We start from the raw sequence: 17,552 nt of genomic DNA, 5'->3' as shown, positions 1-17,552 counted from the left end.
CAATCAATGGTCTTAGATTCAATAAAAATTCAGGAATGACAAATATAAAGATATATATGTTTGTTATTGTTTGCTTTAACAGAAGGGAAATTCTGGACTTACAACTAAAAGTTTGATGGTGATTTTGAATCCATAGCCCCAAATGATTACCACAGGCTCTGTGATGGAGTTTGATTAGATGTGCTAGGAGGTATGGCCAAGTGCATACCTTTCTACATTTGCAGTGAGACTTAGCCTTTGACCACGGCGTTCTTAAGTAGCATTAAATGAAATTGGAATTACTTTTTTTTTTTTGTAGAACTGGGGTTAGAACTCAGGGCTTTGAGCTTGCAAAGCAGGTGCTCTACCGCTTGAGCCACACCTCCAGTCCATTTTGTTATTTTGGAGATGGTTTCATGAACTGTTTGCCTGGCTGGCCTTGAACCTCAATCCTCTCAATCTCAGCCTCCCAAGTAGCTGGGATTACAGGCATGAGCCATGGTACCTGGCTAGAATCACTTATAGGTTATATTCCAAGCCAACTAAGTAAAGAGCATTCTGAAGGTAAGGCTATCTTTTGGTCTTAAGAACTACATTACATACCAGCGTATGTTGGGGAAAAGCCACACACACCTGCTCTAGAAGATACTGTCCTGTCTAGGCAAGCACTCCACATGTAAGCTATGCATCCGGCCCTAGCTATTGCAAATTTGTTACAAAAAGGAGAGAACAAAATTTCAATATTAGAAGTCACCTGAAGATCTTCAATTGTGGGGATAGTCACAGTTGAAGGAGAACCTGATGTCAGGAAAGGCACAAGCAAAGAACACAGGAATTAAATGGGGTGTGACATAGCTATGATCCTGCAGTGCTCAGTGGATTACAATATTAAATGCACCTCGGGAAGAGTTTGTTTTTCAGCTCACTACATAGCTTCACTTTTTGTTTTTGTTTCTTTGGTGGTACTGGGGATTAAACTCAGGGCCTCTCGCTTGCTAGGCAGGCGCTCTGCCACCTGAGTCATGCCTCCAGCCTATAGCTTCACTTTTACATTTAATTCAATGGAAAAATTTCTCTTTAGACATCTTTGCTGGCATGTATCAAATTAATAAAGGGACAATTATCCAAATATATCTTATTTTCTGTCTTCATTTATTACTCAAATCTGTGTTGAGGGAAGTTGGATTAAACAAGAAAACTGAACCCAAATGTAAAGAAAAGATTAAAACTTATAAAAACTGTTTGCTGATTTTTGTCCCCAGTTCCCTCTCTCTCTCTCTCTTCCCTTTTAACCAACATTAAAGCATATTTGAACTGGGCGCAGGTGGCTCATTGCCTGTAATCCTAGCTACTCAGGAGGCAGAGATCAGGAGGACTGCGCTTAGAAGCCAGCCAGAGTAAATAGTTCTGCAGACCCTGTGTCAAAAATATCCAACTCACGAAAGGGCTGGTGGAGAGGCTCAAGCTGTAGAGCACCTGAGTGGAGGGCTGGGATGAGCTCAGTGGTAGAAGACTTGTCCAGTATGCCCTAGGTGCCAGGTTTGACCCCCAACACATACATACACACAAACCCACGAGAAACAAAACATTTGTTAAGTTCAAACTCTAGCCCCTGATTACATCTCGGAGTGGCCTCTTTACCTGACATTCATTTTGCTTGCTGAGAGACCGGAACGCTTGACTGACCCCTTCAGACACACAGTGTTCCGACTTGCTGGGCCATGGGTCTGGCCTGGTGAGTGTCGCTGGCTGGCGGGAGTACAAGCCACAGAGAATCTTCCTCTCAGAGGAACTGGAGTCACTACCTCTCCCTTCCTGCCGAGTTGCTTCTAAGGAAGAAACAACACATCACTTTAAAAGCTTGGCCTCTTACACAGTTCTGTGCCCTTGGAAAGTAGAGGAGTGCTCCCATGTATCCTGTTTCATGCCCACTTTTATGTGACTCAAACTGGCATCCCTTTCTTCCCTGCTACCTCATTCTATCCTACCATACAGCCACTGTGCAGTTGCTGCTACTGTGTTGCTGTGCTGATTCTGATGGAAAGAGCAATGTGTGGATTTGCTGAGTAAAGTGTTATAGGAAGGCCGTTCCCAGTGGCCATTTTGCAGTTAGAGAAAAGTATAGAAAAATAGCCCCTTGTACCCAGAGAGGAAGAACAGATAGATTCTCTTACAAATGATACAGCTGAGAGCATGACATAAGGTTACAAAAAACAAACTTAAAGAACCAACTGGGCATTGGTGGCTCATGCCTGTAATCCTAGCTGCTCAGGAGGCAGAGATCAGGTGGATCATGGTTTGAAGCCAGTAGGGCATATAGTTCTCGAGATCCTATCTTGAAAATACCCATCACAAAACTGGGCTGCTGGAGTGGCTCAAAGGGAAGGTCCTGAGTTCAAATCACAGTATTGCAAAAGAAAAAAAAAGTCCTTCCTCAAGATAAGATACTATTAATATAGTTGGAAGACAAATTGCAAATTGTGGAAATGTCTTTGTCACTTGGGAGAGGTGTCATGGCCACGACGACCTCTGCTTATTATTGTCTACCTGTATCCAAATGACCAATCCCTAAACAGGTCACCTGTCAAGAGCAACTTCATACTTGCTATGGTAAAATGACTGTAATTGCCTTTTAATCTTTGGTCTACAAATAGATCAGCCCAAATATGATAGAACAATGTGGGTGGAGAGGGGAATTTTAGAACTAAACTCATTCAGATGGGGCTAGCAGGCTGGAATTATACTGCAAATTAAGCTACAAATTTAGTCATGTCTTTAGGACAACACAAAGTTTAGGTTGAGGCAGTTGTTTTGATCATAACTTTTTTTTTAATTATTCATTTATTCACATGTACGTACACTGTTTGGGTCATTTCTCCCCCCCTGTCCCCCATCCCCTCCCTCTCCCCCGGATCATAATTTTTATTTGGAAAATTAACTCATCTGTGTCACATAATATAGAAAATTTGACTGTTGATCAAGGACTTAACTAACGCGGTTCTGGTAAGGAAGGTTAAATGGCTCTGCTTCCAGGCATCTTTGCAGTTGGCTCACAGCTCTGCAGAAAAAGAAGCTGATGTCTCTCTTTAATGTACTGGCTTTGTTGCTGCTTGATAAAGATTGATATACAGTGTCTTTAAGTAATAGTGATTTCATGAGTACTGTTGAAATGAGTATTTGTTCTTTTAATTAAGCGCTTCACCATTTCTCAGCCTTTCAGCTAAGATCAAGTGTAATTAAGAACTCACCAAGAAGCTTATGTAAATTTAGGGGATGGGGCTGTAGCTCAGTGGTTGAGTGTTTGCATGAAGCCCTGGATTCATTCATGCAATCCCCAGTACAGGGGAAAAAAAAAAAAAAACTTAAACGTCTGTTTCCTAGGATGTCATGTAACTCAATCTAAGGGTTCATTACATCACCTTCACTTCAGGGTCAGGAGCTGTTACCATAGGAACCCTTCAGGCCAGCCACTAAGAATTCCCTATTTTCCTTTAGGTGAGTGCAAGGGCAAAAGGATGGCTCCAGCCAGAGATCAGTCCATCATCAATGACAGTGATATGTAAATCATCTGAGTGTGGAAAAGAGAAGAACTTGATGGGTGCCAGTGGCTCACACCTGTAATCTTACGAATTTAGGAGGATCATGGTTTGAAGCCAGCTGGGGCAAATAGTCCACAAGACCCAATCTCAAAAAACACCATCACAAAAAAGGGCTAGTGGAGTGGCTCAAGATGTAGGCCCTGAGTTCAAGCCCCAGTACCACAAAAAAAGAAAGAAAAAAAAAAAAACAGAAGAACTTACTGCCACTGTGGAATTAGTTCATTAGTTCCTCACGGTGAGGCTATACTGCTCTACCCTGGGAGAGGATTGTGAAAATTCTCAGGGTGGAAAAGCAATTTTTACATTAAAGCAAATCCATCCCATAGGGAAAGTAACACTACTTAATGTATTAACCATGGTGTTATATGATTTCAAAATTAAAACCAAAATAGTTTAGTACCATAGAGAACATGAATTTAAGCCAGGAGTAGTAGTTGGGCATGCTGTAAACCCAGCACTCAGGAGGCAGAGGCAAAAGGATCAAGGATTCAAGGTCAGACTGGGCTACAAAGAGACTCTGCCTCAAAAAAAGAATATAGGGCTGGAGGAGTGGCTCAAGTGGCAGAGCACCTGCCTAGCAAGTGGTTATGGCCCTGAGTTCAAACCCCAGTACCACCAAATAAAAAAAAAAAGAGCCAGGTGCCAGTGGCTCACACCTGTAGTCCTAGCTATTTGAGAGGCTGAGATTGGGAGGATCATGGTTCGAGGACAGCCTGGGCAAATAGTTTGGCAGACCACATTGCCAAAATAACCAGAGTGAAATGAACTGGAGGTGTAGCTCAAGCAGTGGAATGCCTGCTTTGCAAGTGCGAAGCCCGGAGTTCAAGCTCCAGTCCTAAACAAAACAAACAACAACAAACAACCCATGAATTTTATCTGCATACCTTCAGTTCATTAAATGAGTTGTGTTCTTCAAAATGTTTCCTTTTTCTCTTAACATATTCATCAATGGACTCCATTTCCTTAAAACGAGCCTCATGAAGCTTCTTAAAGTCTAGATGTTCCCAAAATACAATTAGTAAGACAAAACCCATTTATTCACCTTCCTGTGTTTTTTAATGTTCATTCTTTTTTACATCCCTGACATTCAGCTTCAGTATCATCTTTGCTAGCTTAATTTCAAAACAGTTCAGTTTTTGGAAACCTGGGGCAAAGTATACTCATAAGTATTCACCATTCCCTCTCCCATTTCCATAACTAACAGCTTGGTTTTATCTAAAGGAAAAGAGCAACAGATTTATCCTTTCCCATTGCCAGTTAGTCAAATGGCCTTTGTAAAATTATCATAGATTTGATTGTGTGTATATGTGTATGTATGTGTGTACACGTGCACTGGAGATTGGGGCAGAGCCTTAAGCACACCAAGCACATGCTCTCCTACTGAGATATAACCACTTTGCCTCTCAAGTCTGGAATTTTATAATGCTTAAGAAGCTCTAGGCTAAGGACTGACAAATTTTTTCTGTTAAGGGGCAGATGGCACAGTGACACAAGCCTATAATCCTAGCCCAGGCCAGCCTAGGCAAAAATGTTCGCTATACCCCAATCTCAACCAATAGCTGGGTGTGGAGGCACATACTTGTCATTCCAGCTACACCAGAGGCTAAGATAAGGAGGGCTGTGGTTTTAGGCCATTCTAGCAAAACTGGGCATGATGAAGCAGACCTGTTATCCCAGAGATAGCAGGAAGTGTTAAATAGGATTGTGGTCCAAATGGACCTGGGCAAAAAGTGAGACCCTGTCTCAAAAATAACCAGCGCAGGGCTGGCAGAGTGGCTCAAGTGATAAAGTGCCTGCCTAGCAAGCATGAGGCCCTGAGTTCAAACCCCAACATCACCAAAAAAAAAAAAAAAAAAAAAAAAAAGACATTCAAGAATTGAGGACTAGTGGAGCGGCTCAAGTAGTACAGCTCCTGCTTAGCAAGTGTAAGGCCCTGAGTTCAAACCCTAGTGCTGTCAAAAAACAATAACTGATCTTTGGGCTGGAATAGTGGCTCAAGCAGTAAGAGCACCTGCCTTGCAAGCATGAGGCCCCGAGTCCAAAACCCCAGTGCTGCCAAAAAAAAAGAAAAGTACTGAAATGTATAAAAATAACCAGTGTAAAAAAGGGCTGAAGGCATGGCTCAAATGGTAGAGCACCTTGCCTACCAAGCAAGTGGCCCTGAGTTCAAACCCCCGTGGGAAAAAAAAAAGTGAAAGCCAGTTTTAGTTCAAGGGATTTCAGTGGAGCCAAGGTAGATAGACAGTAGTGTTGACTCCTACTCTATGCTTTTCTTTTATATACATAAACATTTAAACATTTCTTGACTTTCTAATATATGATAAACAGTATTCTTACTATAAATATATAATCCTCAGCCAACATTGTATGTTCCATCAGTTCCAGAAATACAAGATAGAGAAAATCTGTGCATCCCTAAAGGGAATGTTTTAGACCAGTGGGAAGCAATGCATGTGGGCATTGTGCCAAGTGTGTCACACACATCATCCGTCAGATAGCCACTGACTCCCCGCTGCATCTATTTGCTGTGCTGGGGAAATCAAAGCAGATAGAGTAGTTTCAATCTCCGTATCAGCCTGAGGAAGTAAGAAGCACAACCCTTTCCACTTTACGCTGAGGGAGCTGGATGATTGAGAATAAACTGCCTAGAACTGAAACCTAGAAAACAAGAGTGGTAGAACGTAAACCATCATTCCAGCACCTGAGCTTTTAGCTGCTGCCATTCACCACCTCTCCAACATGAAACTGAAGTGGGCCAGCCATTAACTTGTTTGTGAACACAACTTACTTGGAGTAGTGACTGCCATTCTCTTATTGTTTCCAAGTTTGGAAACCCCATCTGTGTACAGAGGCTTTCTTTCTGAAGGTTCCTTAGAATTGTCATTATCTAAAATCCAAAGACACAAAACTAATGAAAAACATTTTCCCATTAAGCTCTGATGGCTTGAATAATCAAGGACTTATTTACTTATTTATTTTAAACTTCTCACTAAGAAACATCTCTCTGGGGTTGAGAGTGTAACACAGTGGTAGAACACTTGTCTAGCATGCATGAGGCCCTGGGTTCCATCTCTAGTACCATTTAAAAAAAAAGGAAAGAAGAAAAAGGCTTCTGCATATAACATGTCATTCTTGCTGAAGTCATTATGAAACTGCCTTGCCTCACAGAGATGCTTGGCTGAAAATGGAAGAGCACTTTAACAGCTTTCTCAGGTAGTTGTGGGTACCCTTCTTTGATACTATACTAAAACTCGTTAAGTAGTAGTTTCTTCAAGTTTAGCTTAAGAAGGTGGAAGTAAGAAGATGGAATAAGAGCCAGCTCAGGCCTATAATCTTAGCTACTTGGGAGGCTGAGATTGAGAGGATTGCAGTTTGAGGCCAGTCTGAGAAAATAGTTCATGAGATTCCATCTCCAAAGTAACCAGAGCAAAAATGGACTAGAGGTATGGATCAACCAGCAGAGCACCTGCTTTGCAAGCATGAAGCCTTAAGTTCAAATCCCAGTCCCACCAAAAAAAAAAAAAAAAAAAAAGGTGAAATAGGAAATCATAGTAATGATAGTAATGAGACTGGGCAAGTTGGTACACTTCTGTAATTTCAGCTACTGAGGAAGTGGAGAGCATGAGGATAGCCATTCCAGGCCAGCCAGGGCAAAAAGTTAGTAAAACCCATTTCAACCAATAAAAAGCTATTTGGGTAGCAAGCATCTGTCATCCCAGCTTCAGGAAGCATATATAGGAGAATCATGGTCCAGACCAGCCTGGGCATAAAAATGAGACCCTATCTGGAAAACAACTAAAGCTAAATGCACTGGCAGCAAGGTTTGAGAGGTAAAGTTTGCCTAGCAAACACGAGGCCCTGAGTTCAAACCCAGTACCATCACACAAAAAAGTATAACACCACACACTCACACACCCAGCAGGAGAGTGCCAGGCCTACCTCAGACCTACTGAATGAGAATCTCTCCTCCTGCAATTGTCTAGATTTAGTAAGACATTCAAAATTCAGAGTGGGGTGGGATGGAAGACTCAGGATTAAACATTCTGCATTTAAGACCTGGTAGACTCTATAGTGGGTCGTCATCTCTACCAGTTTCTCTCCTTTTTCCTCTGGCGAGTCTCCACAGCCCAGGCAGATCTGCCAGAGTGAAACTAGTGCTAAAATGCTCTGTGGCAACTGGCAAGCTTCCCAAGGAATGAAATTAGGGACAGAGAAACGGAATTTTCTGGCCCTTGAAACAGTTAGTTGAGAAAGTTTAAGTAAAAGGTTTTCAGGAAGTTGAGAGACTAAGGAACACATACATTTATTATAATAAAAACGCCACATCACTGGGAAGATAGGATTCGTGCTCCCTGCAGCTGTACTGGTGGAGGAGACTGCAGTTGGGACAAAATGAGGGCTCTCCTCTTACCAAGGAGAGATTAACTTCTCTAAACTTTCTAGCTACCAGTCTTATTCTAGCCTGGTGCTCAGGGTTTGATCCCCAGTACTTGAGGAAAAAAACGTTAAAGATGAGCTGATGGGCTTCTGCACTTGATTCTAGCTTTTGCTTAAATTACAGAACATTTATTAGTTCTGTAACATAGTGCTGTGGGTTAAATGAATTGTGGCCATGCCAAAGATATGTTCAAACCCTAAGCTCTGATAGAGTTTTTACAAATATAATCAAGTTGCAATCCTATGGGTGGATTCAAATCCAATAGGACTGGTGTCCCTTTAAGAAGAGACCAAGGAACAGCAGTCATCAACAGCCATCACCAAGAGCATGGTCTACTTATACCTTGATTTTGTACTTGGAGCTCTCAGAACTATGAGAGAATCAGTTTCTGTTGTTCTAATCCACCTAGTTTGTAGTCTTTCTACAGAAATCCTAAGGAAACTAAAGCACATGGCTCACCCTAACAATTTCACTTTTTAAAGAAGTCTCTTAGCATACCGTTTATTTCACTTTTTCCCAAGGAATCTGCATTGTCATCCCCTTGGCTCTGGTCTGTCATAGAAGACACTTTTGCAGTACTTTTGGGATCCTGGTTTTCTTGATTCTGGAATGCAGTAGGATCACTTATTTTTATCTCAGAATGATCTGGCTACAAGTTTAAAAGGAAATAAACAATTTTAGTGATAAATAAAAACTAATCACTACCTTCTAAAGATAGGTACAGACAGGTGTGGTGGTTCATGCCTGTAATCCCAGCTACTCAGGAAGTGGAGATAAGGAGGCCAGCCTGGACAACGAAAGAAAAAAAAAAAGTGAACAAGATCTTACCCCAAACAAGTTGGGTGTAGTAACTATCTGAAAAATAATGAAAGCAAAAAAAGGACTGGGGGGGTGTGGCTTGGTGGAGAAAAAAAAATTAGATCCGTAAAGGAAAATAAGACTTCTGAGTGATGGCTTTGGTTCTCTGCCTCATTTCATCCAGTCTCATGAGAATGAGAATGTGGGAACAGGAGATCAGAGACCACTGGGACGAATGGGAAGATGAGCTCCCTTATGGATGACAGAGCAACACTAAGAGGCCTAGCCAGTCCACTGAGCAGTCTAATAAATGTTCTGTAATTAAAGCAAAGCTAGAATCTACTGACGATGTGAAGCCAGAAAACAAGAAATTATGACCATGATTGGTAAAAGCTCTATTTGAATGAAAGGTTAAGATGGAATAACAAAATCAGTCTACTCAAAGCAAATGAGAAAACATCACTGACTACTATTGAAAGAAAGTACAGAACTGGACCTGGTAGTGCACACCTGTGCTCTCAGTCAGCACCTGGGTTGCCAAGGCAGGAAGATAGAGAATTTGAGGTCTTCCTGGGCTACATAGCCAGACTTTGTCTCAAAAAAAAGAAAACAAAACAAAAAAGAAAGACTAAGTACAGAGTAATCACCAGGCCAGGGAAAAACTGGGAAAGAGAACTTTAAAGCCACACTCCATGCTGCTTTCTCTTTATTTACTACACCTCGCTTAAGGGAACACTGAATGAGCATTCAGATTTATTCAACACATTTAATTTATACTCACCACTAGTAATTGTTTCCCAAGCAAGGCACGAGATGTGATGAGGAGCAGCCTAGACACACGTGGGTCTGCTTTTGTTTTTGCTTTTTTTTGGAGACAGGGTCTTGCTATGTAGCCCAAGTGAACCTTCAACTCATGATCCTCCTGTCTCAGCCTCCCAAGTACTGGGATTACAGAGCTGTGCCACCATGCCCACTGAGTCTGTGCTTTTTTTTTTTTTTTTAGCATTACTGGGGCTTGAACTCAGGGCCTACACCTTGAGCCACTCCACTAGTGCATTCTTTTTTGTCATGGGTTTTTTTGAGATAGGGTCTTGAGAACTATTTGCCTGGGCTGGCTTCGAACCTCTATCTTCCTGATCTCTGCCTGCTTAGTAGTTAGGATTATAGGTGTGAGCCACCAGTGCCCAGCAAATCTGTGCCTTTTTTTGGGCAGTATTGGAATTTGAATTGTGGGCTTGAAGTGGTCTGCACCTGAGCCACACCCTCAGCCCTTTTTGCTTTAGTTATTTTTCATGTAGGCTCTTGAGTTTTTGTCCAGGTCAGCCTGGATCATAACCTGCCTATCTAGGGTCTCTTATATAGCTGGGACAACAGGTGCCACCACACACAGCTTCCTAGTTGAGATGGGGATCCACTAATTTTATTGCCTGGGCTAGCCTGCAACTGTGATCCTCCTGATCTCAGCCTCCTGCATAGCTAGGATTATAGGCATGAGCCACTGCACTAGGCCAAGTTTTGCTTTAGAAGAGCTTCGAGCAATGGTATGTTTCCGACCATCTGATACCATGAACAAATGTAAAAGGAAAGTTCACTAAAACTACCAATTTTGGCACAAGTGGTAGCTCTTTTTCAGTTTGTACACTTCCATTCACCTGAGAGTCCAGGTTCCCACGGGCTCTCTTGTGCCTTCTCCTCCTTTTGGTGACATGGCCAACTGTTTCCTTTTTGGCTTGGTCCTGACTGTTAATCTGTATCTCAGTCTCACCACAGGAGAATGTAGCAGTTTGATTTTCATCCTGAAAAGAGAGAAAATAATCTGGCATGTTCTGTGTATATATATGCTAGCAACTGCTAGCCAAATCCGAAGTAACTCAAGTAGCTCAAGTAAAAATAAGGGCAAGAGGAGAATAAGAACATTTGCACTATCATAAACTAAAGGCAGAAAGTTATAATATGAAAACAGTATGGTCTGGAAACAGAACATCCAAAACAGATCTGCTTACAGAAATTACTGCATGAGGGGGTTTGGCTCAGTGGCAAAGTGCTTATCTAGCTTCAGTAGGGCCCTGGGTTCAATCCCCAGTACCACAGGGGACAGAGGGAATTTACTGTATGATGTTTAGAGAGAAGGTTGTTTTCATTATTCACAATGTTAGGGATTTGCTGATGGCACATTCATTCATATTTACAGTGCTCATAGTAACTATCTTCTTCCTAAGAGAATTACACTACTTTAGTCATTCTGTTACATTTGTAGCTTTAAATAAACATTTAAATTTTTTTTTTTTTTTTTTTTTTTGGTGGTACTAGGGTTTAAATTCAGGGCCTTGTGCTTGCTAGGCAGGTACTCTACCACTTTAGCCCTTGCAGTCTGCTAGCATCAGTCCTGTAAACTGCAGATAATGTGTATCCCTTTATACTTCTCAACTATTTTTTTCCTTTTAAAAAGGTCCTTTAACTTCAACTTGTCATTGATCTCTCTCCCCATCTTGTCCCTTCTCCCTTCCCTCCCTTTCTTTCTTTCAACAGTGCCTCAATTCTGTGGCCCAGACTGACCTCAAACTCACAGCTTCCTGCCTTTCTCTTGAGGGCTGGGATTATGGGCATGAGATACTGTACTAGGTCATCTGACTCTGTAACTATCCAAGTTAGTGACATTTATAGTCTGCACTATAAGCATCACTGGATCAGCTCTGGCTTTGGCTATCTAGCTTGATTCTAGGAGCTGGATTACTCAATAAATTAGTCTAAGGATTTCTTTTTTTCTTTTTAATTTTTCAGTTTTTTCTCTATCAGATCCATTTCCTTTAGGGCCACCCTTTCCAGATTATCTCAATCTCTCAGGTTGCAGGCTTTCCACAAATATCTGCTCATTGTAAGAAGCTCGAATTGTTAGGAGTGTGTTACCTGCAGGAGTCATCTACTAGGGTTCTTAGGTGGAGAGGAGGCCATTATGCCAAAGGTCCCTTGAAAACCCAAAGGCAGAGGGCAGCCTATGCCTGATGACCACATGGTTCCCTTACAGAGAAACCTTCCAATGTTTTAGAGGGTAGTGGACACCTGTACTGGGCACTGGAAGTAGAGAGCAGACTACTTTGGTTTTTTTTTTGAAACTAAATACATTTTAATAGAAAACAAAATACAAAATAACTCTTTTCAGAAAACAGAAATATTTACTCCCCCCCACACTAGAATTTGCTTTTCTGGCGCATGTTTGATACATATGCTACGTGTGCTTGCTCACAACATATTCATTCGTGAGACTGGTGCTGCAGTGCGGGGTGGGGGTCATCACAGGAAGACACCAAAAGCCATGTTCATCTGAAACCCAACACTTCCTAAACCTATCTTGTGACTTATTCCAAATTACTCTTCAGCATAATCTTTTTTACTTTTTTGGTGCTAGGGATCACACCTAGGGCTTCATACATGCTAGGCAAGTGGTGGGCAGACTACTTTGTAACCTGACATTCAGTCCATTTCACTCTGGACCTTACTCCCTGATAATCTATTTAGTCCGCCTAGGGTTTGATGAGATCTACATATTAGTATCTTAATTAAATTAAACTAATCACACTATGATGGTTGCACCGCTCAGCAGATGCAATCATGAAGAGATCCATCATCTGTCTGATGTATCTGGGATAAAAAAAATTAAACTTACTAATTAATTTTGGTGGGACTGGGGTTTGAACTCAGGGCTGCACACTTGCAAAGCAGGTGCTCTATCACTTGAGTCACACCTCCTGTCCATTTTGCTCTGGTTATTTTGGAGACGGGGTCTTGTGAACTATTTCCTGGGGCTGGCCTTGAACTTTGATCCTCTCGATCTCTGACTCCCAAGTAGCTAGTATTACAAGTGTGAGCCTCTGGCACTCAGCATATCAGTACGTTTAAAAAGATTCCTGAACGATTCTCTCATACACCCTAGGTTAAGAACCACAATGTAAGTATGTTATGGACTGTGGGTGCAACTCAGATGACAGAACACTTGCCTAGCAAATGTAAGGCCCTGAGTTCAATCTCCAGTAACACACACACACACCCCCCAAAACAACAAAATGTATGCTGGGAATAAAATAATAAAGCAGCCAGGCATGGAAGTCCATGCCTGTAATCCCAGCACTCGAGGGTCCACAACCAGCCTGGAATATACTGCAAGTTCCAGGCTGGCCTGGAAAACTTTAGACAGGATAGAAGTATTGCAGCACAAGTGGTGTAGGGTACAGGCTAAGCTGAAAGAGCTGGATGGCTGATGAAGAGCAGAAGCTAGGGCACTGGGGCTAAGGAACAGAGGCAGGGAGTGCCACCAAGAAGGGCCTTTGAACTCACCCAGAGCAAGGTGAGGATGAAAGGCAATGGAGACAATGAAGCCGGGAACATCAGAAAGCAACTGGGAGTGAGGCACTGAGTTCAAACCCCAATACCCACCCCCAAAGTAGAAAGCAGCTGAGAGGCAGAGAGGAGGAAATTGGATTTTCAGTTACTTTCACAGCCGCTACTCCACTTGATTCTCAAAACACTCAATTCAGCAAAGCAGATATTATTCCATCTTAAAGAAGTGTTCAAGTTTTCCAAGGTCACAAAGAAATGAGAACTGCTACTTAACCTGTGTTTCTCTGCTTCTATCATGCTATCTTTTATGACATTTGACAACTTGTATTTAACTTTTGCATTTTTTTTCCTTTGGTGGGACTGTGTTTTGAACTCATAGCTTCATGTGGTACTGCTTGAGCCAAACCTCCAGTCCTAACTTTTGCATTTGTTTAAGGATATCTTATTCAGTAGATTACATGGAATTTACAACATTTGTGACAAAATTACAAAAAGATTCAGTATCTGGCACTATTACCAATAATGATCTCTGTGCTAATAAAGATTTCATAAACCATCATTAATTGGTACTAATTGCTCATTAACTAAACACTGTAAACTAATAATAGGTGATAGGACACATTACTCACCTGATTCTTACTTCCTTTTCTTGCTTCCAATTTGAGGTGTGCTTTCAAGGCTTTTAACAACTTGTCTGCCTGCAGAAGAGATCTTACATTAGAGCCAAAAGTCAAGTAAGCAAGAAAGATATGCTGAATATTTTTTTTTGCTGTTCTTTGTGTTCATTAATGTATTCTGGTCAGGCCGGAGGACTAGAACAATGCTTGGATAGATTTGGTTTCTGACCTCAGGGATTTCACACCCCAATGGGAAAGCCAGAAAAAGAAAAAGAGGACTGTGATACAGTGAGGTAAGTGCCACAAAGAAGCACTGGCTGGTGTGGGCTTAGACATCAATGTTTGGACTGTGAAGGTAGACTTGGACATGCCAGTTCTAAGCTAGATGTCCTGACTGAGATCTGCTGAAAGGAGAGGAGAGTTGGACATAGAGAACATAGGAAGGAAATGGCATAAGAAGGCACCAAAGGTGGAGTTTGAAGAACTAAGTTTGATGTGGCTGGAGCTGTTGGATGGGATGGCAAGACAGAAAAAGTGGAGAAAGTGGGCACTGATCTTGCAAGACTTGCCTTGTAAGCCTCTTAAGAGTGTGAACTTGGGTCCATCACTGGAGGCCCAAGTAGTTGCACCTATAGCCTAGCTACTTTGGAAGCTGAGATCCGGAGGATCACAGTTCAAGACCAACCTAGGCAAAAAAGTTAGCAAGATCCCCATCTCAACCAACAGCTGGGTGAGGTGGTGTGTACCTATACGGGAACCACGTGGTCATCAGGCATAGGCTGCCCTCTGCCTTTGGGTTTTCAAGGGACAAATGGCAGTCTCTGAAGAACTGGCAGCAGGGCGGCAAGTGAGCAATCAGTTTTGCATCACTCCAAGGAACACTGTTTTCCTGTGCTTTAAAATGTCAAGCGTATTAACTGGTTTCTCTTTTCTTCCTCTTCCACATAGCCTCGTTGAAACCTAGAGATTTTCTTTTTCAGGTGGGCTCGGCCACTGAGCTTGGCTCTTCTCATACCACTTTTATCACTGGCCTCGTGCTCAATGAGGAATAGCACAGATTCTGAAGTTTGGTTTGGGCTTTGAGGTACAGAAGATATTTTGCTTACAGTTTGAGCATAAGACATGTTCTCCCATCCATCCTATTAGAATGCTATGCATCAAGATATCGGGCACATCCCAGCTAGTTATAAAGTCGCACCTTATTTCCTACTTGAACCTCTCTTAGGGGCTTCTCTGGGAAGGGGGGAACTGGCGTGGTACAAGCCAGGCATTCTCGATTCTGTGACTTCTTTTGTTGTTGTTTGTTTGTTTTTTGAGATGGGATCTCACTATGTAGCCCAGGTTGGCCTCAAATTTGCAATCCTCCTGCCTCAGCCTCCCAAGTGCTGGGATTACAGGCATATATTGTCACACTATGCTACCCTTCCCTAATAGACCATGAAAACTTCATCAAACATCTAACAGTGATGAAGTGAGGTGCCTGAGGCAGAGCCAAGTGAGGACATCTAATAGGTTAAGTAACATGGGGTGAAGCTCAAGAACTGTCGTACAAGTAGGATGTCAGTTATCAGCACTTATTCACATATACCTTCAGCAGCATTTATTGTGCTGGGCACTGTTCTAGGCACCAGAGACTGGTGAACGGAATGATGTCTCTGCTCTCCAGGGGCTTACAACAATGGACGAGTGGGCAAATGGCCTAGTAACCAAGTGAGCTAGAAATAAATGAAAGAGGTGCTATGAAGCAAAACCCAAATTGGGTGACTAATGTGGGATGGAGGTGCTACCTGAGTTAGGATGGCAATCAAAGGCCTCTCCAAAGTGGTGACAAGCTGAGATGTAAATGAAAGAAGAGGCAGCAGGTGACACTATGGTAGGGGCAGAGCATTCCAAGCAGAGGGAACACCAAATCCAGAAGTTCTAATATAATTTGATGAATTTGAAGGAAATAAAAAAGTCAGCATGGCTAGAAAGTGGTACACTGGGGTGAGTACAGGGGAGGGAGATCAAAGAGGCTGAGCAGAAGGAACCAGAGTCTGGGTCACGGGGAGAGCTACAAGCCACAGCAGAGTATTGATTCCTTCCCCCTAACTTGTCATTAGAAAAATGTCAGGCCTGCAGAAAAATCCAGCTGGAACGATGTTTCACAACTGAGTTTCACAACAAGGACTTGCATATTCCACATGTACTGGGCACTGTTCACACAAATCAGACCTGCAGTGCTATGATTTTATAGGAGTGTTATCAGTTTCAGAGCTGGGAATAAATTCAAAACAATCTGCTTCCATCAACCCTTTGGTAATTCGTGTGCAGCAAGATAAATATGGAAATACAGAGTATACAGTTAAAAACATATATAGTAATTTGACAGCAGTTTTATCTATTACATATTAAAAAAAAACCTTGGAGATTGAAGATTGAACAAAAAAAGAAGAATCCAAACAGTATAATAAACACTGATAGCCACCACCTAGATTCAAAAATCATCTTTATGACTGCTCTATTAATATATATTTCTTAACAACCTATTTGAAATTTAGTTCGAAACATCAAAATCCTTTTCCTCTAAACACATAAACTACATCTCCTAAAACTAAGGGAGAGAATTTTCCCACATAACCTCTAATGCATTATTTTACCTGGGTAAGTAATAATTTCCTAGGATTATTTAGTACATGGCCCTAGTGAAAATTCCTCAATTGTAAGTTGAGGGAATTGTCTAGTTGTTCACTTCTAAAAAATTATGATAAAACTGAATGGCTTGCATTACGTTTGGAAGAATTTGAATTTTATTCTGGATGTGAAGAAGTCCCTGGAGGGCACTGAGCAAAAAAATGACATGCCTACGTTTCAAATTCAAATACCAATTTGACTACCAAGAGAATACTGTTCTGAGGTGAGAGAGGCAGAAAGCTTGGTAGACAGCCTGAAGTACAGTCCTCAGAGGAGAGTGTTGTGGCTCAGAGTTACAGCACTGGAGGTTGTTCTCAGGTCAGATCTCTCGTGTACTTGGGAGGAAGTGCTGACAGGATGGGTGACTGGGTATGGGTGGCAAAGGGAGGAATCAAGAGTGATTTATTTGGGCTGGCTTTGTGGCTCAAGTGATAGAGTACTTGCCTCAAAAATACAAGGACCTGAGTTCAAACCCACCACCACTAAAGCAAGAAAGAAAGAAAGGGAAAGAAAAAAAGGTGGTACACTTTAGTAGGTCTGACCATTTACTGAGACTGGGAAGAGATAAACAATATCTGGAAGATAAACTTAAATAACAAGTCAGCAGCTCAGGAAAGACATGGCTTTGGGAGGCATTAGCTTCTAGATGAAATCAAAGTTAATGCAAGTAGATAAATCACCAAAACTGAGTATACAGATAAGAAGCCAACCAGAGAACCCCAGGGCACTCCACATTTAGAGATCAGGCAGAGGAAAGACCAGCCAACGAGACTAGAGAGAAGTACAGGAGAAAATAAAAAAAACAAAAAAAACCCCACAAGTCTAGAAAAGTGGTTTGAGCAAAAGGCAGTGTTCAAACATGCCAAATGCTGCTGATAGTCAGGGGCGAGGACAGAGATGGACCACAAGTTTGCTAGGACAGTGACCTCAAAATGTTCACTTTCAATAGAAAAGAACAGAAACAGGGTAACAAATGGGAGGGAGACAAGGGTCAAGAAAGCTTTTTGTTTCTTTTTTTAAGTTCATGCCATTTATTAATCCACACACAATTACTTGTCCTCTGCTTTTTTGAAGCAGTAAGTCCACAACACTTGTTACAATAATGTCTGTCAA

At 41.9% G+C, this 17,552-nt stretch overlaps 1 protein-coding gene and 1 non-coding gene across 3 annotated transcripts in view; one reads left to right on the top strand and one right to left on the bottom strand.

The window, feature by feature from the left end:
• LOC109694357 (nucleolar and spindle-associated protein 1) overlaps positions 1-17,552 on the bottom strand; it is a 28,237-nt gene that overhangs the window by 6,566 nt on the left and 4,119 nt on the right. Inside the window, exons 2-7 of one of the 2 annotated variants that reach the window (XM_074065694.1) lie at positions 13,779-13,847; positions 10,467-10,610; positions 8,515-8,620; positions 6,367-6,465; positions 4,463-4,572; positions 1,621-1,808 (exon numbers count right to left, since the gene is read on the bottom strand). In XM_074065694.1, coding sequence (XP_073921795.1) covers positions 1,621-1,808; positions 4,463-4,572; positions 6,367-6,465; positions 8,515-8,620; positions 10,467-10,610; positions 13,779-13,847 — 716 coding nt within the window. Of the gene's footprint in view, positions 1-1,620; positions 1,809-4,462; positions 4,573-6,366; positions 6,466-8,514; positions 8,666-10,466; positions 10,611-13,778; positions 13,848-17,552 lie in introns of both variants that reach the window. The other variant, XM_074065693.1, reaches the window with a different exon arrangement.
• LOC141421178 (small nucleolar RNA SNORD77) lies at positions 12,388-12,455 on the top strand. Its single transcript, XR_012445838.1, has one exon. It is a non-coding gene; the product is annotated as a small nucleolar RNA SNORD77 (small nucleolar RNA).

Source organism: Castor canadensis, chromosome 2, assembly GCF_047511655.1.
Source record: "Castor canadensis chromosome 2, mCasCan1.hap1v2, whole genome shotgun sequence".
NCBI lineage: Eukaryota > Metazoa > Chordata > Mammalia > Rodentia > Castoridae > Castor > Castor canadensis.
This window is presented reverse-complemented; position numbering and strand designations above follow the sequence as displayed.